The 23,619-nt window shown below is 36.7% G+C and overlaps 1 protein-coding gene across 3 annotated transcripts; it reads left to right on the forward strand.

Moving 5' to 3' along the window:
• Positions 1–1,606: 1,606 nt before the first annotated feature.
• Positions 1,607–21,843, forward strand: rhoj (ras homolog family member J). Of its 3 annotated transcripts, XR_007829979.1 has the most exons (6): positions 1,613–2,323; positions 10,229–10,287; positions 15,410–15,574; positions 16,358–16,453; positions 17,478–19,998; positions 20,230–21,843. XR_007829979.1 is itself a non-coding variant. In XM_051138692.1 (5 exons), exons 1-5 carry the CDS (start codon positions 2,110–2,112, stop codon positions 17,622–17,624), a joined length of 681 nt encoding a protein of 226 aa, XP_050994649.1. In that variant the 5' UTR covers positions 1,613–2,109; the 3' UTR covers positions 17,625–20,123. The 3 variants fall into 3 exon arrangements, 2 of the variants coding, with proteins under 2 accessions (XP_050994648.1, XP_050994649.1); XM_051138692.1 differs by lacking the exon at positions 20,230–21,843 and having other exon boundaries at positions 17,478–20,123; XM_051138691.1 differs by lacking the exons at positions 17,478–19,998; positions 20,230–21,843 and having other exon boundaries at positions 1,607–2,323; positions 16,358–17,461.
• Positions 21,844–23,619: the final 1,776 nt, after the last annotated feature.

Here is a 23,619-nt window from a genome sequence, read left to right on the forward strand (position 1 = left end):
TTTTTATTGTTTCTTTTTTTTTTTTTTTTTAAGAAATTAATACTTTTATTCATCAAGGATGTATTAAGTTAATAATTAAAAGTTTATTAAAAGTTAATAATAAATAATTTACATTGTTATAAAATATTTATATTTTGAATAAACACTGTACTTTTTAAACTTGTTATTCATGAAAGAATCCTGAAAAAAAAAAAATTACAGGTTCCAAAAAATATTTGGCAGCACAGCTGTTGATATTATCCAACATTGATCATTCTAATAATAAATCCGCATATTAGAATGATTTTTGAAGGATCATGTGACACTTAAGACTGGAGTAACAGCTGATAAAAATTCAGCTTTTCATCACAGGAATAAATTCTATTTTAAAGTATGTTAAAATAAAAAACATTATTTTATATTGTAAAAACATTTTGCAATATTACTGTTTTTTTTGTTGTTTTTTTTTAATCAAATAAATGCAGCCTTGATGAGCATAAGAGACTACTTTAAAAACTATTACAAGTCTTATACTGACCCCAAACTTTTGAACGGTAGTGTTGTTTATATATTATAAAATAATTATACATGAAGAGTTCAGATGCAAAAGCCTCTAAATCCATCTGAGGTATTTCTTTAAATTTATAACTTCTTTCTGTGTACTTTGTATAGGTTTCTATGTAAGTACTGGTACTTCTGACTGGGCTGAGGCTGGAATTTAGCGAGTTTGAAGTAAAAGTATTTGATGGACGTATACATTTATGACCGAGGGTTTGCTGGGTTTGCATCTGAACAAATATCTACATGTAATTTTTTTTAAACATACTATGTGTGTATTTATATACACATAGTAAATATACACAGTACACACACATATGTGACCCTGGACAACAAAACCAGTCTTAAGTCGCTGGGGTATATTTGTAGCAATAGCCAAAAATACATTGTATGGGTCAAAATTATTGATTTTTCTTTTATGCCAAAAATCATTAGGAAATTAAGTAAAGATCATGTTCCATTAAGATATTTTGTAAATGTCCTACTGTAAGTATATCAAAACTTAATTTTTATTTTGTAATATGCATTGCAAAGAACTTAATTTGGACAACTTTAAAGGCGATTTTCTCAATATTTTGATTTTTTTGCACCCTCAGATGCCATATACTGAAATAGTTGTATCTCGGCCAAATATTGTTCGATCTTAACAAACCATACATCGATGGAAAGCTTATTTATTCAGCTTTCAGATTATGCATAAAGCTCAATTTAGAAAAACTGACACTTATGACTTGTTTTGTGGTCCCAGGTCACATGTATTATGTAAAAAAAACTTTTATTTTAGATGCGATTAATCGCGATTATTCGTTTGAGAGCACTACATTTCATATAAACGAAGCTAGGCTAATTAAATCACTGGAATGTAAAAATGATTGAATTATGGAACAGGAAATAGTTTTGGTTTGCTGGAAAAATGAATTTCTTGTTATCCCTGGTTGTTCAAAGAAAGAAAAAACGAAGAACGAACGAAAGAAGGAACGTGAATGAACGAATGAATGAATGAATGATTATCCAACTCCTGTCATCCTTCCTCGTGGCGCCATATTTTAGGAAATGCAGTTAGATTTGGGACGTCCTCCCGCCCCTCCTGTGCCGCTGAAGTCCCCTGCCTGAGTAGGCTGTGGACAGAGCCCCTATTGTTCCCAGCCCACTCCTGCCTAATATGGAATTCGCAAGGAAACCAATGATTTCCTGACACTGACGATGCGTAGCCGCGTAGGGGCGAATGTGGAAAGCTGTTTGGAGTACGAAGGAATTAAACCGGAGCCGCAGACACTGCTTTTGAAACGGTTTCGTCGTCGGACCAGGAAAATGTAAAACATCGGAATGCAAGTTATAGGAGTTACGGTGAGTTTTCATGAAACTGCTGTCGATGGCGAGGGATTGTTTTGGGAGCCCGAGCTAAAGCGTGGGTCACCTACTTGACGGATTTGTCTGCGCGCCGTACAACACGCCAACTCGAGTGTTTAAACTGCCGACACGAAGACTTAACGTCTCAAAGATTGAGATTTCAAGTCGACCGAAGACTTGACTACCTGTGGAGAATATAGTTTCTGGACTTGCCCAACTATCATGCCTACTCTCGGCTCGAAAAGTAGGCAGAATGCAGTGGAAGCGGTTGAGGATGCAGGGACTAACAGAGATCCTCTCGCTACTACGGCCAAAAAGATGTTGAAATGTGTTGTCGTCGGCGATGGAGCAGTGGGCAAAACCTGTTTGCTGATGAGCTACGCAAATGATGCTTTTCCTGAGGAATATGTACCTACTGTATTCGATCATTACGCAGGTAAGATGGTTTCCAGCTCAAAGCGTTCAATTCAAGTGCAGTTTACAGTATGTCTACCTAATCCTTGTCTGCCGCCCCCCACTACAGTCGGGTAGGGGATGGTCCCAAGAATAGCCATCTGAAAGAGGAGATATCAACTGCCAGAGCGAGGACTGAGGCCCGACAGACTAAAAAGTAGAAACAGGGTACGAATTATAGTTTGGAGGGTCAGAGCCCCCTAATTAAGGTTAATAAAAATATATATATAGACCTATGTATAAAAGGAAATTTTAAAAGGGTGAATAATCTTAACGTAAATATACATACATTTCAACCATATTTTTAACGAAATTCAAATCTCTTTGGAGTTGGAATAAATAAGGAATAATAGGTAACCATAGCAACAGCACCTTGCTGAAAGCTTTGCTTCTGAATCAGCACCATGAATCATTTCATTATTCAACAATAATATAACCAAAATAAGCGTTTAAAACTTCTTTAAGGTCGTTGACGATTACTTTACAGTGCTAGGGACATCCAAAGACAATTTATGTTGCGCAATAGGTAAAGAATGTAAATAGCAACAAGCTGCACATCAGTAAGTGAGTCAGAGCTCATGAGTGCCGCAACCTGTTGATCACAACAACAGACGGAGTCTAAACGCGTTGTCAGGTTTGTACTGTAGGCATTATAGCTTTGTAGAACCACACTGGTTTATGGTCACAAATGTGTTGCCATCCATTAAGTTTTTTCTCATTCTCTCTTACTCAAACGCATATGCAGAAAAACAAACAAAAAATGGTTTTCAATCAGGGGAAAGCCCGCTATGACACATGCATGCTCCCAGAATCCTAGGAGGGTCAATTCCTAATTACAGAGTGCCAGACAGGTCAACTTCAACATCCTCTCAGAACAGCAGGACACTTCCCTTACAAATCTAAAGAAAGAAACCTCTTGAAAGGACTTTTACAAACGAAGCCCTGTGTCCACATATGCCTACCTTCATACAGTGTAATAGCTTAAAAAAAAACAGTAGGCTACATTTAAAAAGTACTGTATCCAAATTCATAGTATACAGTGTTTTCTTGACGGATCATCAATCTGCCATATTGGCAGCACTTAACATAAACAATGCCACTGAACCAAAGGAAATTGCATATTTTGCTGATTATTGCTGCTGAAATTGGTCAGTTATTGTCATGATTTGGGCTGTACTAATCAGCCAGAGTACTATAGCATTTGGAGTACTATAGCCTTGAGAAACAAAATGTGTTTATGGTTGGCCAAACTAAACCAGGATTTCCATCATGGTTGCCAGGTTTTCACAACAAAACCCTCCCAATTGCTACTCAAACTAGCCCAACAGTGTTTTTTGAGGGGGTCCTCTGTTAAAAATCATGTTCTGGGAGTTAAAATATGTTTTTTTTTTTGACAGGGTTCCCTTGGTAAAATTCACATTCAAGCGGCTAAATATCATGTTATTGGGGTTGCTTCAATTTACGGGAAAACCAACACTTGGCAACACTTATTTCCAGGGCAACAATCTTGACAACATTTATGTTTGTTCTCATTTCTGGTCAGATAGGTGAAATATTAGGCTATATAAGCTGCTCATATGTATCTTTATCACCTATTAACTTTAGTTTGTCAAAATATTGCACAGTGAAGGGACACAACTGACTCTTGTAGGTCACGTGACAGTAACAACATGTCGGATGTAGCATGTCCAAATTTCATTTATACTACCCATATTCATACTATTAAAAGCAGATTTTTTAACAGTTGAAACTAAGTTTGAAACCAAACAGCTATGCACCTAATATCTTTAATTATCATTTTTCCAACGCTATTAAAAGTTCTAAGATGAATAATTCAAAATTACATTAATGTAAGGAGTGCTACAAAGGTAGTTGACAGCAGTCTTCCACTGCAAAGGTCTTTTGACATAGTTAGCAGTGGAAAAGTTATACTTTTTACAGAATAGAGAGAAATGGGAGGCGAGAGTTGCTGTCTTTTCAGATTTACACTGTTTGCACTTTGAAGCAGATTCTCTTATTCAGCACCTTTAGATGACTAATGATACCACAATGACTGAATGATTTGCATATTTCTGAGGGTGGATAGAAAGAGCTTATGAAGTAACAAAGAATATCAAACTCAACAAAGTTTAACCCCAATCTTCATGGTTCTCATTTTTATATAAGAACCTTAAAGAAGGTATTGTCGGAGGATTTTCTATTGTACATTTCCTTCAAATATATGATCAAATAAGGCATGTTTATCTGGGCTGTGCCAAAAAGAAGAACTCTTTTTCTTTTTATGAGATTTTAATAGTATCCTGTGTTGTAATTTCCTCCAGCTGGCCAGTGCAGGCCCAGGACAAACACACAGACTGAACTCATTCAAGGAGTGAGTAAAACTTTGAAACTCTTGGGAGTTGAATGAGATGGAAAGATCTTTAGGGAGTGTGATTCTCGGTCGACTCTTGCGGTTGAATTAAGCTGAAGAGTGAGGCCATCCAGAGGACAGTGGATGTCACAAAACAAATATTTCAATGCTAATGGGAAAAAAGGCCTGACTGAGTGGAAATTTTTTTAAAGGTGTGATGACAATGAGAATTTTTGGGAAACCTTTAACTTTTACAATTATTTTTGGTGACACCAGTGGTCCATAAACAGCACACTTGACCTTTAAGGAAATGAAACAGTGCTCATTAAGAATAGCGGACACATAAAGGCGTTTATAGTGTGCTGGCAAACAGATGTGAATTCAAATTTAAGTCATTGTATGTAAAAGTTAAAAGTGCTTAAGCACCATTTAGAGGTGGGCTGCCATTATTTACAGTGCATGTCATGAAAGTAGAGACAGAGTAGTAAAGAATGAAAGATTGAGAGAGAAAAGAGACAATATTCTTCCAGGCCCAATCAATCACTTACATTCATATTAGGCCCCTGGAGAGAGGCCTTGACAAAGCATCATAATAAAGTAGCGAACTGTCACATAGTGGCTTAATGTGCAGGATAAAGAGCACAGAGCCCCCATTGTAGGCCACTGAAAGCTTTACTGTGCTGCTATGCTAGAATTGGTCTTAAATTAAAAATTATGAATTTACTCATTCATGCCTCAGCAGTAATGGAAGAGCTTGCAATATAAGAAGCGCTGGGAATGTGGTAATCTAATTATAAGTGAAAATATAATTAACAAATAAGCAGCTTTTTTTAATGTTTTAATATACACTACCATTCAAACATTTTTTTTTTTTATTTTCTTAAAGCTCTTTCAAAGGCCACAAGGCTCCATTTTGTTTATTGCTTTGAGTGTTTTCTATTTTAATATATTTTAAAATGTAATTTGCTGATTTTTTTTTTAGAAATCATTCTAACATGCTTATATGGTTGTGCTGCTTATTGTGGAAACCATACATCACAGGATTCATTGAAGAAAAGAAAGTTTAAAAAAAAAACAATTAAGTTTAAAAAATTTTTTAACAATGTAAAGGACTTTATGGTCACCGCTGATTAATTTAAAAAAAACTTTTAGATGGTAGTGTACATTAGAAAAGGTAATATATTTTTGTATAATTTACCTTTTCCAACTACAATTGTAATACATACAGACAAGACAACTCAAAACATGTAAATAAGGCTAAATATTACATGAGTGACTAAACTAAAATTATATTCTTTTCACCAGATCCATTGTGATTGCAATCTACGAGAGCTAGAGCTCAACCCAACAGTGTATAGGACTATGGTTTCCGTCCATAAATCCCACGGGATCAGAATTCCCTTGTCCAAAACCAACCGATGACATTCCCGGGCCATGACACAGTGCCTGTTAATGCGTTTGAGATGAGTCATCGTCTAGTGTGGCTCCCACTAGACTCCTAACAAAATCAACTAATCCGCCAGTGATATGGCATTGTGGATACTGCCACGTGGTCACTGTTAAAATACGTATAGCTGGAAAGCTATAGTTCTGTTTTTAAGCTAGGGAAGTAGCAGTTCACGTTTACATATAAGTACTCATCTGTGCTTTACTAATGGTAACTCTGTGTTGCAACACTCCATTCACCACAGCCAGTGTCATTCAGCCATTTGATCTCTTCTTGGATTGGGAGATCTGTAAACCACAGGGTGACTGATAGTTATTAACTCACCATAAGCAAGAATATTCTTTTGTTCTGATATCAATTCTGGTATCAACATGTCAGATTTGGTAAGTGGTTGGTTAATGGAAAATATAAAAGTTGTGTCTAATGGAGTGTTTGAAAGAAGTAAATCTTATTTCTGCTTAGAAATAAACGTTGTATGTCTATAGCTCAGCTGAATTTGTTCTAGATCGTCTAGGTCCAAAACATAATAGTGATGACATGAGTGTGAGTAAATTCTGATAGAATTTCCATTTTTGAGTATGACGTTAAACAGAAGTGTCTCATAGAAATGTAAGTAGTGGAGAGAGTAGTCGAACTCATTTAATGTTTAGCTGAGTGGAAGTAACGTTCACCGATAAGCAAAAGCTCAATCTTATAGCGAGTGCTGTGTAAGGGCCTTACAGATTCTTTTGGCTTCAGAATGCAAGATTAATCACATTAATGTCTTTTTTTAGTTATGCTATGCAAAATGTGTATGTAGATTATGTATACTTAGACCCTCTGGCAAGCACAGTGCTGCAACAACAGGAACTGAAAAGAGGAAAAAACCCAGTGGCTAATTTTGCAGCACACTAGTGGTACAAGCTTTTTCTTTAAAAATCACACTTCAGGAATGCCAGCCACTCGAAAAACATAGAAACCCATTTATAGATCATAGAGCATAGAGAATATATTTAGCATGTTGATGTAAAGGTCTGTCTGTCTTTTCATTTTGGTGGCATTGGCCAATTTACCGACACAATAATTTGGTTTTGAAGCATATTCAAAACCTAGTTGTTGGTTTTGAGGTTACAACATTTTGCTGACATGCAACAGAGTTGTGATCTCCCATAAAACATCTGTGACAACTACACTGTGAATCAGTTAAACGAGGAAGAAATTAAGGAAAATGTTCTAGGATTTTTCTCCATATAGTGGACTTCAGTGGTGATCAATGGGTTGAAGGTCCAATTTGCAGTTTCAATGCAGGATCAAAGGGTTCTACAAAGGGGTCTTATCTAGCGAAACGATCAGTCATTTTCTTTTAAAAAATAAAAATGTATCTACTTTTTTTCAACCACAAATGCTAATCTTGCACTAGCTCTGCGCTGCGCATCTCTGTCTTCACACATTGCGTAATCACGTCGGAAAAATCACACGTGAATTGTTCTCTGTCTGTGTACTTCAGTTCAAAAAGGTAGGGTAGGGCAAAAAACTACATCTCATTCTCTCCTCCAACTTCAAAATCATCTGACATTGTTGTTTTACCTTTTTTGTAAAGGGCAGTGACTTTACACATTCACTTTGCAAACACTGGGTCGGTATTTCCACATACATCATGAGTGCGTGATTCCATACTACATGAGGTTGAGCTAGTGCAAGATGAGCATTTGTGGTTAAAAAGCATATAAACTTGTATTTTTCTTACAAAGTGACCAATCGTTTTGCTAGAAAAAACTTTATTCCTCGGCTGGGATCATGTAGAGCTGCATTGAAACGGCAATTTGGACCATCAACCCCCTGGCTCCCATTGAAATCCACTATATGGAGAAAAATCCTGAAATGTTTTCTTCAACAACCTTAATTTCTTTTTAACTGAAGACATTAACATCTTGGATGACATGGCGGTGAGTAAATTATCAGGAAATGTTCATTCTGGAAGTGAAGTTCTCCTTTAAGATGCAGTAAACTCATTGTTAAAAAACAATGTTATAGGATTGTATGATCGACAACAGTCCCCCATGGAAGAATGGGTGTCAATTGTGAGTGAGCAGTGAAAGCGTCTACAGTAAATGGTTATCACTTGAGACCTAATGCACCGGTGCTGGAATGGAAAATGTCTAAATTAAATTTGCAGTCTCTTGCTATTACCATGTGAGTATCTATACAATTCTCTGTACTGTTCTTATAGGCTAAAGCTCACTGAATGCACATATAGTGGCTTACTCAATGTCACAGGCCAGTCTGCGAAAGAGAAAAGAGGAATGAAGAATGTTGAGGCCAGAAAGGGCGTGTGGGCTTCTAATGCCCCAAATCACATTTCACAACAGTAGGTCAGGCTTGAGTGAGACTGTAACACAACATTGATTTCTCTCCAGGCCACAGAATGGGGGCTGGGGTTTGCAGAAAGCTTGAGCCTCATGGGGAAAAGCAGCTGACCGGAGAGAACAGCTGAGAGCCTGAATCACAGCCACCAAACCTTCTCCATCCCTACAGACTTGAATTTCTCTACTTCTCTCAAACTTTCACCTCACATCACCCCGGCCTTGTTTTTGTACTAGTGGCTTTGTATTTATAGGCAATGTAAGAGTCAGAGAATCAGTAAGTGAAGACAAGTTTAGACTCCTTATTTAGCCCAGCCCCAAGAGGGGAAAAGAATCGTGCTGGTAAAAGGACCTGTCAGGAACAGCTGATACACAGCAACAGACTCAAGGCCACAGTTTCTGGTCCATCTTCATAGTCTACGGGGAAATAACTTCTAGGCACATCTAATCAAAACACCGCTGGTTTCCTACAGCTGCAATGCCTCACTCCTTTCTTTTGGTCGCTCCTCAGTGACCCTCTGTACCTCCATGAGGCTAAGCTAGGGGCATCAAAGCTAGCGCTGCATTGTATTTGTCTCTTGTCCCCAGTGTTGAGCGCATGATGGTTAAAATTAGCATTGAGATTAACAATCGCTTAAAGCGGTGTAAGATATGAGTGAAAATTCATTTGAATTTTAGAAGGAGAGCACAGACTCTTTTGTAATCATAATTTATGAAACAAACATTATGCCTTGTCAAGTGAAACAGTTAAGCAAGCGTAAGAACTGCTTTAGGGTTTTTAGTGTCTTTTAGGGTTTTATAGTTATGACTGACTTGAACTGTACAAATTATGCATTCAGTATATCAAGTAATTTCTTCTGAACATTTTGATGGGCTTGTTTTCAAGGGATGTTGGAGAGGTTGTCCGTCTTTTCCTTTTCCAGAAGCTTCTTGTTTCATCAAGGGTTTCAGATCTGTAGTTTTCAGGAAGAGCTTTGGTTCTGATAGGAAGGTTATTGGTCATTTTGGAAGCAATCCCAAGTATCTGGCTCAGTTGATTGGTTATGAAATATTTGGTCAGTCAAACCTTTTGGTGGTCCCAGTTATCAGTATTCCAGGCCATCACAGAGTTGAGAAAATTGAATTCAGTTCAGGATGTCAGAAGTTGAGGCCTGTAGAAACTAGTAAGGGCCACTTTCACGTCAAAGCCTCTTTCTTCTCTCACGCACACATTCCTTTAATCAGTCTTATCAAACCTCTATCAGAGCACTGAGTTTGAGAAGAGTGTAGACACATAGCGAACTATATCTGTGGCTTGTTTGAAACCTCTGTGAAATGTTGAGTCCAGCTGTTCTCCTGTTCTCAGCAGCAGCCTTTTATTGTGTGTTGTTCGATGACAAAAGATTGACTCGTCTAGGTTTTTTTTTTCGATTTAGTTATGTCAACACAGCCGTTCTCTCCCCCTCATCACCCGCAACACAGAATGAAATATGTATGCAAGCACACACATACCGCTCTTCCCTCCCTGTTTTCCAAAACCGGTCACCCCTTGCTGTTGACAGCTGTCCTGTTCCAAATCAACCTCCGTTCCCACCCACAACCAAACAGCAGGTCCAGAGTTCTGGAAGTACATCAGAGGGATGTGATACAGCAGGAGCATAAACACTGCTGGACAAACACACGTTTTACACGCATATTCTGCACTGATTTTTTGTTTTATATGCATAATGAATGTAACAAACCTTTTTGTTGTTTTTTTCTGTTTTTCAGTGAATGTAACTGTATCTGGGAGGCAGCACTTACTGGGATTGTACGATACTGCTGGACAAGTGAGTTAATGCTTCTCTTTTGAAGTCTATATAGTCACATAGTAACAGAATCAGATCTTTTCTTCCATATTGTAATGTAAACAAAAAAGCATAGGGCAGGACTTGATTGTGTCCATCTTTTGTTGATTGGATTGAATTGTTCATAATAAGATCTATAACATGTATTTCAAATCTTTTCATTTCAGGCTGACATTAAATCTTAAGGCACACAATTACAAAAGCTCAAATTGACTGCCTGCACTCAAATGCATTAAAATTTCAACTTTCCCCTAATAAATACAGTCTAATTTCATCAATATACAGTGGAAATCAAAATTGGACAACAACTTACAATTGCCTAAATTTCAAGGTCACTGTTTAGTCCAGGGGTGCCCAAACTCAGTCCTGGAGGGCCAGTGTCCTGCAGAGTTTAGCTACAACTTGCTTCAACACACCTGCCGGGGTGTTTCTAGTATTCCTAGTAAGAGCTTGATTAGTTAATTCAGGTGTGTCTAATTAGGATAGAGCTTAAATCCGAAGGACAGTGGCCCTCCAGGACTGAGTTTGGGCACCCCTGGTTTAGTCCTATTCAAAGTTATCCTAACAGGGGTACAAGGGCAGTCTTTAAAGCATATTTCATAAATTAATTGTATTCAGAAGCACAGTATAAAAACATAATGACACATTTGAAAAAGAACTCAAAATTACAGTAACACTTACAGATACCTCCAAGTTGCTGGTATTAATTTGGCACCTGGTGCTAATTTCCTTAATTGACAAACCTTATTTAACTGTCAGTGTTCCTTCTATTTTTACTGAGATTGTAAAATGGCAGGCCGCTCTAAGGTGACTGTTGACAGGAGGTTGTCCAAACAAAGGCCAAAGGGATGACCCTTTCAGTCACTGCAAAGGAAGTTTGTCATCCAAATCTGTGATTTCTCAAATATTCCAGGACACTAATTCAGTCAAGTCCCCCAAAAAGGCTGGTCGCCCACGTAAGACAGGATAATGCAGACTTTCAATGGGAATCGGTTCAGCACTGCAGCTGGAATTGCTTGCCAGTTCAGTGCAGAACAGGTTACGGATCTGTCTTGGTATGTTTTAGAGAAGTCAGACTGGAAGTGCACTCCGCAGTGACCAAGCCTCTCATCAGCAGAGAGAATCAAAAGGCTAAGCTCACGTTGTTGTTGTTGTCTGGAGAGAGGAGAACTGGTCCAGAGTTCACTTTAGTGATGAGAGCAAGTCTAATATATTTGGTTCTGATGGGAAACATTTTGTGTGGCATCAGACTAGGGAAAGACTGGATCCCAAGTACATAAAGAGGTCAGTAAAAGGTGGAGGTGAAAGTGTCATGGTTTGAGGGATGTTTTCAGTAGCAGAAGTTGGGCCTCCTATACAGATACATGACAGGGTGAATGCAAATGTTAATCAGAACCTCCCTTCAGCAACATGCAGTTCCTTCCCTGTAAGCATCTCAGCCTGTAATTTTCATGCAAGACAGTGCCCCCGTCACACTGCAGAATGGGTAAAGCGGTTCCTTGAAGCTAAAAACACTAAAACAATGAAATGACCAGACCAGAATCCTGATCTAAGCTCGATTGAAAATCTATGGCGGCAAAGTTATGGCTAAGACACCCACTATAGTTACCAAACTATGGAAGAGAGTGGAAGAACAGTGGACCAAGATCACATCAGCGCATTCTGAGAAACTAGTGATATGAAGTCATTCAAAGCAAGGGCTTCTACACTTCCTACTAATTTCTGACAGCTGTAACTCTCCAGAATTTTAGTTGTAATCTTTTTGTGCTACAGTGACTACTGTTCTCTAATTTTGATCACTGTGTTTTCCACAAAATAATGTTTTTTGTTGAAATTCTCTGGTTATTTTGTCAAACATGTTAGCAGAAGAGTGGTATACCCACAGCTAATATCCCTTCAGATTTTGAGTATTTGAGTAGAATATTTCAGAAAAAAATCAAGTATTTACAGATTGTTCTGCAATTTTGATCTCCACTGTCGAAATGGCACCAGGATTAACACTAAAACTCCTAAAAATCAGCACTAAATGCACTATGCATCATATCACTCTGATTGTAAACTCCTTTTGCATCACAGTCACGTTTTACGGCAGAATTTACAGCCTGTTTTGAATAATGTTGTAAATAAAGCTGCAAGCACTGACTTGAAATTACAACAAACCACAGCCTGGGTTGTTTTCGTCACTGTCAGCTCACCATAATGACTTTGATTTCGGCTTATTGCAGTGATTCTTCAAAAGGAAACTCACATGACTAGTCATATACAGCCTGAAGAGATGCATCTGAACCAAAGGCCAGCTGTTTACTTTTCTTGTGTGTCTAAAGGCATCACAGAATCAGCCGTCCCTGTAATACGCATCTTATGGGACCCCAGTTGTTAAGAGTTTGAATCCTAGACAATATATTGCAGCAGATTAAAATGTCTAAACATAAAAAAGACATAAAGAACTTGATATGAGAAGTCAATGACTCTCTATTCAGTGCTTGTGTGACAAATTCAGGTTTTTAGTACTTAAACAAAAATCTTAAATGTTGCCTTACTGAGTTTTTCATCTAACGTTTATAATTTTATATTATCTCTGCTTTATTTCAATTACAACATTTACTAGTTTTAGTTAGCAACTAATAATATAAACACTGGCTTCAGACATTCTTGGTTTCTGTATCGTATCACAATTCTCACAATTTCTTTCAAATTTTTAAACCTAAAGTAAAAATGAGGCCTTTTTGACATATTTGTGTTGTTACTAAACTTAAATTGTTTTCATGATTGATCATTACTGTCATTTCCACACATCTGTTTAACAACTTCAGGATCAGCATCTGTTTTATTACTCTTATAAGGAACCCTCTTTTTCCCATGAGGAATATTCTCTAATAAGGACTTTGGCAGTTGCTGACATTGCAAAGGAGGATGGCATTCATTAAACAGGATGTAGTTTCTAACAGTGCATAAATTTGAATAAATAATGAGGAAATAAACAATTCTTTTATGCGCAAAAATGCAATACAAGGAAAATGGCATTATATGCATATTTTACAATAGCTGTCTCAGATACTGCATTAGAGTGGTGAAAAGTGCTATAGGGTACTGATTTGCATAACAGTATAAATATTTACCAACATTTATCAATGTACTTAGGGTCACTTTTTGACTTTGTTTTAAGGACCGTTTTTGTAATAAAGAAAGCTAAAGTGTGAGTATTACTGCTCAGCTTGATATAATTATGTAAATGTTTCTTGGGACATATAGCTGTAACAACACAGTATGAGCTGTAATGAAGAATATTTGCTGCGTTTCAGAATTGAAAAGACTGACTAATGTAGTGCGCCGCACACTGCCGTATAAATGAAAGTTATATACTTCAGTACATCTGCTCCCATAAGCAGTTCACTGATACAGAGGAGCATCTTTGTGATGTCTGGCCCTTCTCTTCTATTGATCACTCACTATGAGATCAATGGCTCTCAAGAAGAACTGACTTTTACAAGATGCTGGCGCTGGTGCGGTGCTGTCATTTGGCACTGACATTTTAAAGGCCTGATGTTAATTATTTATGTTCATTTGCAATTCAGAATAAGTGACAGAATAAAGGCATTGATAATAATGATGCTCTACATATTAAATTTTACTAGAACATTACATTTACTGACTCACTGTTTCACTGTGGTTTAGTGCAGTGATTCCCCAACCAAGGGTGCTTGCAAATCAGGGTGTACCTTAAATGTTTTTAAAAGCCTTACTGATCTCAAACTTTCTTCCTGAATTGTCAAGCATGTTAAAGGCAAACAAGCTGAAGTGTTTCATTAAAGGAACAATCGAACTGGCCAGTCTTTCTCACCCACAATATTAAAGGATTAGTTCACTTCCAGAATGAAAATTTTCCTGATAATTTACTCATGATAATGTCATCCAAGATGTGCATGTCCTTCTGTGTTCAGTCACAAAGAAATTAAAGTTTTTGAGAAAAATATTCCAGAATTTTTCTCCATATAGTGGACTTCAGTGGTGGTCAACAGGTTGGATTTTTGTAGAGCCCTTTTAAACTACATTGAAACTGCAATTTGGATCAACACTCACACTGTGCTTTCCACAGCACAGTCTTTTTCCAAGACATGTTTGCATTATTATATCACAATGAATAGTTACACTTTAGAGAAAGTCCTTAAAGGGGAAGTCCACTTCCAGAACAAAAATTTACAGATGATGTACCCACCCCCTTGTCATCCAAGATGTTCATGACTTTCTTTCTTCAGTCATAAAGCAATTGTTTTTTTGAGGAAAACATTTCAGGATTTTTCTCCATATAATGGACTGCTATGGTGCCCCGAGTTTGAACTTCCAAATTGCAGTTTAAATGTGGCTTTAAATGATCCCAAATGGGGTTGTAAACGATCCCAGCCGAGGAAGAAGGGTCTTATCTAGCGAAACGATCGGTTATTTTCATTTTTAAAAAAAATTACAATTTAAATACTTTTTAATCTCAAACATTCATCTTGTCTTGCTCTGCCTGAATTCTGTGTATTCTGGCTCAAGACAGTTAGGGTATGTCGAAAAATTTTCTCCCTCAACTTCAAAAATAATTTCAAAATCATCCTACATCACTGCAGAAGTACCGACCCAGTCTTTGCAAAGTGAACATGCAAAGAAAATCAAACAACCTTAACAAGAAAGGTAAAACAGCGATATAGGATGATTTTAAAGTTGAGAGGGTCCAGGCAGAGTAAGAAAAGACGAGCATTTGATATTTGAAAGTATATAAATTGTATTATTTTTATGAAAATAACCAATCGTTTTGCTAGATAAGACCCTTCTTTCTTGGCTGGGATCGTTTACAACCACATTTGGGATCGGTTGAAGCTGCATTTAAATTGCATTTTGGAATTCAAACTTGGGGCACCATAGAAGTCCACTACATGGAGAAAACCGCTGAAATGTTTTCCTCAAAAAACAGGATCGCTTTAAATGAAGCTTTAACCTTTAAATGAATCATCTGCCTTCTTTCACTTATATTTTGTTTTTCAAAAAGATCTGTTGCATCATATTTCAGTTGTAAGAGAAATGAAGTGAGTCTAAAGCAGGTCTTACTTTACTCGTCATACAGGAGGATTACAACCAGCTGCGGCCCCTCTCCTACCCCAACACAGACGTCTTTCTCATCTGCTTCTCTGTCGTGAATCCAGCTTCCTATCACAATGTGCAGGAGGAATGGGTACCAGAGCTCAAATCCTGCATGCCTCATGTGCCCTACATCCTCATTGGAACACAGGTATCAGATAAAATATTAATATTATTATTAATAATAGTAATTATAAGTTAATAATAGTAATAATAATAGTTATTATTGTTTATTTTCTATTGTCGGATCAAACTTTGAGATTAGTAATCAATTCAAAGTCTCAAAGTCGAAACAGGAATATTTATGGAAAATAAAATAGGGCTGCCTCCTAAGAATCGACCAAAATGAATAGTCGCTTAGTCATAGAAAAGAAATCTACAGGAAGTGGCGAAGTCATGCAGTCATTGAAAGTACATCGGGCAGGACATCCAAACCTTAAATATGGCTTTTCATCTAAAATATGTAAGTAGTCGCAACTTTACATGGCCGCTAAATCTAATGTTAACCTAGAAAAATGTGTTCTGTTGAACTGGTTGTGTGGAGTGTGGAAGCTGAACAGTAGCGCACTTACTGTATGACAGACGGAGACGCTGGTGCGGTCACTTTTGGTCATACAGATAAGAGTAATACATCTTTCAAATAAAGACTCTACGTTTATTTGTGTGCACTTATGATAACAACAAAACATTGCGCTTTTGTAAAATATTAAAAGCAAACGGTGCATTTTCTGCCATCTTGGTCTCTAAACTTAAGTGCAACAAAAAAAAAAAAAGTAATGAAACTCCATTTATACTTGTCTTACAGACACGAAAAAACAGTGAAATGTATACTTTCAGATTAACTAATTCAAATTAAATGCTTAAAATAAACGACTACTAGTCGACCAGAAAAATGTTCAAACGATTTATTTAACTTTTGTTCGTTTTCATTCAGATTGACTTGCGAGATGACCCAAAGACACTGGCACGTCTGCTCCAGATGAAGGAGAAGCCACTGACCTATGAGCAAGGCCTCAAACTAGCCAGAGAGGTGACAGATTATTCATACGTTTGGTGGTTTGGCTTAGTTGCCAACTGTTTTGATCTCTCCAGGTTTCAAAAAATAGAAAGCATGATTCATAAACTGTGTTGCCATGCACTGAAAGGATTCATTAAAATTCTGTCTCATCCTCATGTTATTCGAAGTATGTCATCCCATATGACTTTCTATTTATCTGTGAAACACAAAAAAAAATGTTTAACAGAGTGTTTAAGCTATTCTTTTTCCATTCAGTGAGAGTGAATGGTGACCACAACTGTCAAGCATGATTTTCAAGGCAAAGGTTTCACAATAAACAGTTTAACTTAAAGGGATAGTTCACCCAAAAATTAAATTTACCCCATGATTTTCTGACCCTCACACCATCCTAGATGTATATGACTTTCGTTTTTCAGACGAATACAATCATAGTTATATTAAAAGATGTCCTGACTCTTCCAAGGGTTATAATAGCAGTATACGGGCGTTGAGATTTTAAAGCAAAATAAAGTGTGTAAATCCATCATAAAAAGTGCTTCACACGGCTCTAGGGGGTTAATAAAGGCCTTCTGTAGCAATTCAATGTGTTTGTGTAAGAAACATATCCATATTTAAAACTATAAACCGTAATCTCTTGCTTCGTCATCTGCTGGAACGCCACTCTCAATTTGCTAAAAAGGCCTTTATTAACCCCCCGGAGCCATGTGGAGTACTTTTTATGATAGATGATTGTTATTGGACTTCAAAATCTTGGCACCCATTCACTGCCATTATAAAGCTTGGAAGAGCTAGAAATTTTTTTATATACCTCTGTGTTCATCTGAAAGAAAAAAGTCATATACACCTAAGATGTCTTGAGAATGAGTAAATTTTGTGGTAATTTACATTTTTGGGTGAACTATCCCTTTAAGGATTGTAAGTAGACTCTTTTTTTATGTTTTGCTAAACCTTTTGTATTCTATGGAACAAGAAAATTTCTGTCTCTTTAACCTAAAGCTGAGTGTTTTGTTTCAGGATTGTCTATTGTTGTCCACAGATTGGAGCCCAGTGCTATCTGGAGTGTTCAGCACTGACACAGAAGGGACTAAAGACAGTATTTGATGAGGCCATCCTGACAATCTTCAGCCCAAAGAAACAAAAACGGGGCTGTGCGGCCTGCAGGAGCTGTTGTGCTATCGTGTGAGGATAAAACATCTCCAACTGTGAACACCCACTCTCCTCCAACGCTTTGGGCAGAGTAACAGACCCTAAACCGCCTCCAGTCTGCTGTACATCCTTCCTTTCTCCATCCGCCTGTTGTCCCTCAGGACAATGAACGGTCTTGCCCTCGGTTCGTGTGTCTCGTGGACAGTTGCACTGTCCAAAACAAGTGCCTTAATTTCTTCCCGCACTGCCTTACGCAGGATTCGCTTCTCAAGCCAAAGAAGTCTCAGACGGGACTGCGGTTACTTGAACCGACATAGCGCGACGCCGCTAATCTCCAATCCAACATTTCAGATTCAGCTCTGGGCCATTGGATTTTTTTTAAACCGACTATATTATATGGTTTCTCAAGGCTTATGAAAAAATGAAAATCCATTCCTCCGTATAAGCTGGCTTTCTCTCAGTCACCTCAAATCAATATTGCGCTCTTTCTGGAGTCAATGCTTCAGCAGTTTGAGCTAGTTAATAAGGGAAATTCTCTGGAGGATGGCCAACTCATCAATAGAGGTAGAGCAGATGGAAAAAGAGAGAGAGATGAGGGTAAGAAGTGCATCTTTACCACAAATCTTTGGACCATTCAAAATTAGCAACTTAACACTGATAAACTACACATTCAAAGATACATAAAATAATGTTATTCATTAAAAAGAGTGACAATCAAGCACACTACAGTATGTGAAGACTGAAGTCTATCAGTGACAAAGAGATAAAGGGAAAATGTATTTCATGACAACATTAGCCCATTCATATTTCCTTGTTTTTAAAACTGAGATCCCAAGTGTACTTAGTCGCGTTTTCGCGAGCCATCAGAACTTTATCTTTATACAGTGTAGGTGTAGAACAATGATGCCATATAATGGTGCTGTAATTGTTATATTTTTCAAACTCATTTACATTCTAATTTTTGAAGGGGCCTGCATTTTGTCTTCTCAAATGACTTTGCCCACACATTTAAAAAAATTCTCTCATTTTCCTTTATTAAAAATGAGCTGATGGAGGACTAAAAGTATGGAGGACTGTACGTGCCACCTAAAATAAAATGAAGAAATCAGTCACCAATGTATTAATTCAAAAATTAAAATCGACTGATTTTTATAAATGGATAATGTTTCAAATTACAACATAGTTCAAACAGTTTATTTAATGTCAAAAATGTAGTTAAATTTACCAAATAATATAATAATAAATCATTTTAAGTTAGCATTACTCTACTTTCAGCCTCAGATGTCACATTTATGGAATGTTGGCTAAATGTCTGATGAATAAAGCATACAAAGTGGTAAACAATTTGAGAGTTTATTAGCTTCCATTCAAAATAGGCATTTTCAAAATGATATAATAAATTATCTGTCAGGTATTTTGAGCTGAAAGTTTATAGACACATTCTGGCAGCACATGAGACTTATATTACATATTGTTAAAAGGGCCATTATAGGTCTCCTTTAAACACACTGAGGCTGTAAAAGCAGACTAGTGAGTAGATGTGTTTTCTTGTTTGGCGTGATGGTGCTTAATGTCCCTGAAAACCTCTGTAGTCTCATTTAGCCAGTTGTTAGCAACTGCCTTTTACAAGACAAGTAAAAGCTTTAAAAACATCACAAGGGGGTATTATTGGTGTATTTTATGTCGTAGAATAAAAAAGGAAAATATCTTGAACTTGTGTTCATAAGACCCTAATTTAGGCATTTAAACAAAAACCTGTACAACAAAACACATCAACATTTGTCTACAAAAATACATCATATTGTTGTGATCATTTTAGTTTAATTTAGCATTTTAAACATGAATTAAAAGTTAAAGCTCTAAGTAAAAGGTGATTCTCCTTTTTATTGTCATTTTAATTAAAATATATTCTTGTATATATTTTTATAAGGGCTGTCAAATTAATTAATCGTGATTAATCACAACCAAAATAAAAGTTTATGTTTAAATAATATATGTGTGTGTACTGTATATGAAGAGTTTCTTTGCAAAAACAGAACTCAGTTTTTAAAAAATGTAAAAAATCATGTTTTTTTTATTGTGTTGTATTGTGTTAGTTAGCTGTATATGTGTGTATATATATATATATATATATATATACACACACACACGTTAATATTTGTTAACTATATACATATAAATATATACAGTACACACACACATATAATGTAAACACAGATTTGTATTTTAAATGCGATTAATCGCGATTACTTGATTTGACAGCCCTAATTTTTATTATTATTTTATTTTAAGTGGCACTCCTAGTCATCCACATGATCCAACACTGTGAAAAAACAAAACAAAAAAAAAAACACTATCATCCTATCACTCCCCTTTTCAGCTGAAGTACTCATGTATTTACTGAGTACTAGGTTTTTGCATTGTCTGTCTTCTCTGTTTTCCCTCTGACTGAAGCCACCCCCATTATTTGGATGTTATTAATCGCAATTACTTGATTTGATAGCCCTAATTTTTATTATTATTTTATTTTTAAGTCTCACTCATAGTCATCCACATGATCCGACACTGTGAAAAAAAAAAAACACTATCATCCTATCACTCCCTTTATCAGCTGAAATACTCATGTATTTACTGAGTACTAGGTTTTTACATTGTCTATCTTCTCTGTTTTCCCTCTGGCTGAAGCCACCCCCTTCATTTGGATGTGATTAATCACAATTACTCGATTTGACAGCCCTAATTTTTATTATTATTTTATTTTAAGTGGCACTCACAGTCATCCACATGATCCAACACTGTGAAAAAAAAAAAAAACACTATCATCCTATCACTCCCCTTTTCAGCTGAAGTACTCATGTATTTACTGAGTACTAGGTTTTTACATTGTCTATCTTCTCTGTTTTCCCTCTGGCTGAAGCCACCCCCTTCATTTGGATGTGATTAATCACAATTACTCGATTTGACAGCCCTAATTTTTATTATTATTTTATTTTTAAGTGGCACCCACAGTCATCCACATGATCCAACACTGTGAAAAAACAAACAAAAAAAAACACTATTATCCTATCACTCCCTTTTTCAGCTGAAGTACTCATGTATTTACTGAGTATTAAGTTTATACATTGTCTAACTGCTCTGTTTTACCTCTGGCTGAAGCCACCCCCATCATTTGGATGTTATTAATCACAATTACTCGATTTGACAGCCCTAATTTTTATTATTATTTTATTTTTAAGTCTCACTCATAGTCATCCACATGATCCAACACTGTGGAGAAAAAAAAAAAAAAAAAAAAAACACTATCATCCTATCACTCCCTTTTTCAGCTGAAGTACTCGTGTATTTACTAAGTACCAGGCTTATACATTGTCTAACTGCTCTGTTTTGCCTCTGGCTGAAGCCACCCCCTTCATTTTCCCCTTTAAAGATCAGCTCAAACACAAATGGCTTTGTTCTTCAGACTTGTTTTTTTCCTCAGGCATGTAGTGTGGTCATGCTGTAAACTGCACCGTTGATCATGGACTCTCAGCAGTCCCGCCTTAAATATGTGGCCTTTTCAAAATGAGATTGATTTCCTGCTGTGTGTTGGTAGAAGTGTCCAATAATACGAACAGTATTATGTGTAGCCCTTGCATTTTTGTTTTTGACATGTGTTGAGCAATATATAGGTTAACCATCTGCCAAAGCAACCATATTCACTTACCAAAAGCTGTCCTGTGAGTATTTGTAGTTCTCAGACGACCATGTTATTGGACACCAGAACTGGTATCGATTACTTCTGACTGCTCTTCACATCAGTCGTTCCTTAGTTTGACCTCAGGGACTTCTTTCCGGAGCCCGCAAGGTGCTAGCGACCATTCTCGGGTTGAGGAATCAAGCCTGCTCCACAGAGAGGAAGAATGAGCCGTCATTCACTTGCCTTTAATGTAGCATAGAGTTTGTTTCTTCACTCAATTTAAGTGCACTTACTACACTGTGCCTTGCATTGTCCTATGCAATTGTTTATATACTGTAATGCTAATGAAAAGACCAGTTTTCAGTCGCTGGTTGAAAGAGCTATAACTTGAACTCAGTCTTGAACTCAACTGTAAACTTATATTTAATATTTTTAATGTTTTTTCTTTAAATTTCATGTACTGATTTATATGCCTAAGAAACATGACAGCTTTCTTTGCCAAAACTAAAAATGTGTTGTAAATATACACAGAGTGATTAAAGCTTGTGATAAAACGTTAGAATTGTCTTTGAAATATTCATTCATGGAAGTACTCACATGTTTGTCCAATTTTAGTGCTGCTGGAGGTCCATTAAACTGCCAGTATAACAAAGAAAAAGGATTAATGCTGCTATACGCTGAGGAGGAGTAAATGGAGGTCAGTGGAGGAGAGGCTTCATAATGCACTGCCTTTGCGAAACGACATCCTATCAGCTAATATTTAACATGTTTTCCATCAAATATTCGTTTTGGATTTATCTGCTTTTTCTATGACGTCAAAGCTATTTGTAACTGAAAGGTGAGAGGCTTCATGTAACACCCGTTTCAAGTTATTTTACCTGTACAAAACAGTCAAATAACTGTCATATTATTTCAATCTGTTATCATACTCATAAACACACTGGTTTGTAGCGCAAATAGTTTTACCGTTTACTGCACTTTGTTATTCCTCTAGTTGTTTGTTATAATGAATCAGACATCTTGCACATTGAAATAAATCAAGTAAGTCCAAATTGACCTCGGAGGTTGGTATCTCCCTTTAATGATAAGGTTACCAAATTCTTTCTTCAGTCGTAAAGAAATTGTTTTTTTGAGGAAAACATTTCAGCATTTTTCTCCATATAATGGATTGAACTTTCGAAATGCAGTTTAAATGCAGCTTCATGCAGCTTGTTTGTTTGTTTGTTTGTTTTGTTTTGTTTTGTTTTGTTTATTTCCGGTTTATGACAGTTAGGGTATGTCGAAAAACTCCCATCTCATGTTCTCCCTCAACTTCAAAATCGTCCTATATTGCTTCTTTGCATGTTCACTTTGCAAAGACTGGGTCCGTACTTCTGCAGCGATGTAGGATGATTTTGAAATGATTTTTGAAGTTGAGGGAGAAAATACGATTGGAGTTTATCAACATACCCTAACTGTCTTGAATCAGAATACACAGAGTTCAAGGAGAGAAAGACAAGACGAGTGTTCGAGGTTAAAAAGTATTTAAATTGTATTTTTTTTAATGAAAATATCAGATCGTTTCGCTAGAAAAGACCCTTCTTCCTCAGCTGGGATTGTTTACAGCCGCATTTAAACTGCATTTTGGAAGTTTAAAATCGGGGCACCATAGCAGTCCATTATTTGGAGAAAAATGCTGAAATGTTTTCCTCAAAAAAACATGATTTCTTTACAACTGAAGAAAGAAAGGGAGAAAGCACATTATATGTCAATCTTTGTTTTGGAAGTGGCCGCCTTCTTTAATTACACGCAGTGTTGCCAAGTCTGTGGTTTTGCCGCGGTGCTACTTTTATACTGCTGCCGCGGGTTTTGTTACGCAGACCTGGCAACCCTACAGGCAGGTGTGTTTGTGGACCTTTGAGTAACTTTTAAAATTGTTTAAAACAATGCCCCACCCTGTTACATATTATATTACACACAAACAGTATTACTTTAAATAACCATAAATAGTTAGTATGTGACTACTTTGAAAGTATTTTTTGATAGTTGACAATAATAATTCCCTGCTCTCATTTAGGGTAAAGGCTAGAAGGGATACAGCTCTGGCTACTGGGCATGTGCACATCAATCTAACGTTATTTTTGTCACACTGTACAGCAATAATACTGTTTTTGTATTATAGTAAGGTGTAAGTTTAGGGTTGTGGTAGGTGTAGACATTAATAAAACACAACCTAATAGGTAGAACAATTCATTTTATAGAACTGGAGCAAAACATAATCAGTGTAGTTTTAAATAAAATAAAAAATAATTAAATAATCACTACACATTTGCTCTGGTAACTAGCAGTCAGGGCCGTAGGAACTAAGGGAAAAAGG

This window comes from Labeo rohita, chromosome 20 (assembly GCF_022985175.1).
Source record: "Labeo rohita strain BAU-BD-2019 chromosome 20, IGBB_LRoh.1.0, whole genome shotgun sequence".
Lineage (NCBI taxonomy): Eukaryota > Metazoa > Chordata > Actinopteri > Cypriniformes > Cyprinidae > Labeo > Labeo rohita.